General features: G+C 35.5%; 1 protein-coding gene across 1 annotated transcript in view; it reads left to right on the top strand.

The window, feature by feature from the left end:
- The window catches only part of LOC107567570 (WD repeat-containing protein 62-like), a 47,983-nt gene that overhangs the window by 12,534 nt on the left and 33,525 nt on the right, over nucleotides 1-1,924 (top strand). Inside the window, exon 8 of the mRNA XM_016253260.1 lies at nucleotides 1-136. Coding sequence (XP_016108746.1) covers nucleotides 1-136 — 136 coding nt within the window. The remainder of the gene's footprint in view (nucleotides 137-1,924) is intronic.

The following is a 1,924-nucleotide window of genomic DNA, read 5'->3' as shown; positions in this document are numbered from 1 at the left end:
TGAGCGAGACGTTTGTTTTCTGCGGTTGTGCAGATGGCACAGTGCATGTGTTCAGCCCACAGGACCTTTGTTACATCAACACTCTGCACCGGCCGCACTGCTTGGGGGTAGATGTGTCTCAGGGCACCCAGCCAGGGTAAGAAACCGTCAGAAAAGCCTGGACTAATGAGGAGTGTAATACAGCTGCAACTATTAATCTGTTGATATTTTTAATCAGTCACACAAAACACATTTGTTTCCTTTCTTTGCTATTTAAACAAACATTGTGTGGTTGCATGCCAGTGGCATTTTTTTTTAAGTCGCATGTTAAAATTAGTTCAGCTTTGACAGATGTGTCTAGAGACCATTGTTTTTGTTCCTTTTTTGCACTCCACTTGCTTTTTTGAATGCAAGGACACTTCCAACACCAACTTGCACTGCAAAAACAAATATAGATGCAGGTGTACCATATTTCTGGAATAGAGAAACCGTGATCGGTTGAAATTGCATAGTTGAGAAAAAAAAGATAAATAAAATAAATAAATCACACTTTATTACATTCTGAAATGTAAAATGCTGGTACATAAAACATTTACAAATGTTTTAAACACTATAAATTAGTATGTTAGACTAATATTCTTCCAATTTAACTCTGTATAGAGAACAATGAAAATTATAATTTCCATTCATTATAAACTGTGGGAAATAAATGTCAATGTAAATAAACTCGACGTGACTCAAACTTGAATGTGTGTTTAAAAATGTGAGGAGAGATAAAAAATGGAAACCCTTAAGATAAAGCATTTCTGTACGAACTCGCAGACCGCTCATTTCTAATTTGCCAACATCTGACTTGTATTGACCGAATTTGATAAGATAATGATTTCTGTTATTTTGACAAGTAAAAAATATATCTGATCTGCAGTGTTTTTCCACTTCAAAGTAAACAAAAGATGGAAAATCGATGTTTGTGTTAATAAATGCCCTGTATAAAAAAGATGGGTGAGGCGTGAATGAGGATTTGGGAGGAGAAACTAGATTTCATGTGTAGTCCAGGGGAAATGACACGTTGAATATTAAATAAAATTGTGGCAAATCGGGTGAGCAGCTTTAAAAAACAATGTAAAGTAGGGATGCACCGAAATGAAAATTCTTGGCCGAGGCCGAACAAAATGAAACACTGGGTTCATTCATACTGAATACCGAACACGGTTTTTCACATTTTCCCCCCCATGTAGGCCTATTTTGTCATATTATTTCACCATTGCATTAATTAAATTGCCAAAATGTGCTTTTTACTGTTTTGTCCTGCTTTTCAAATAAAAAATCAATTACAAAACAAGTGAAAATTATTTACTTAAAGGGAAAACTCACCCAAAAATGAAAATGTGATGTTTATCTGCTTACCCCCAGGGCATCCAAGATGTAGGTGACTTTGTTTCTTCAGTAGAACACAAACAAAGATTTTTAACACAAACCGTTGCAGTCTGTCAGTCATATAATGGAGGTGAATGGGAATCACGGCTTTGAGAGTCAAACAAAACCAAATTAAACCCTGCGGTTCGTGACGATACATTGATGTGTAAAGACACAAAACGATCGGTCTGTGCAAGAAACGGAACAGTGTGTATATATATATATCATTTTTTTTACCTATATACAGTGGGTACGGAAAGTATTCAGACCCCCTTAAATTTTTCACTCTGTTATATTGCAGCCATTTGCTAAAATCATTTAAGTTAATTTTTTTCCCTCATTAATGTACACACAGCACCCCATATTGACAGAAAAACACAGAATTGTTGACATTTTTGCAGATTTATTAAAAAAGAAAAACTGAAATATCACATGGTCCTAAGTATTCAGACCCTTTGCTCAGTATTTAGTAGAAGCACCCTTTTGATCGAATACAGCCATGAGTCTTTTTGGGAAAGACCCAACAAGT

The sequence above is a fragment of the Sinocyclocheilus grahami genome, unplaced genomic scaffold (assembly GCF_001515645.1).
Source record: "Sinocyclocheilus grahami isolate Dianchi unplaced genomic scaffold, SAMN03320097.WGS_v1.1 scaffold1170.1, whole genome shotgun sequence".
Classification (NCBI taxonomy): domain Eukaryota; kingdom Metazoa; phylum Chordata; class Actinopteri; order Cypriniformes; family Cyprinidae; genus Sinocyclocheilus; species Sinocyclocheilus grahami.
This window is presented reverse-complemented; position numbering and strand designations above follow the sequence as displayed.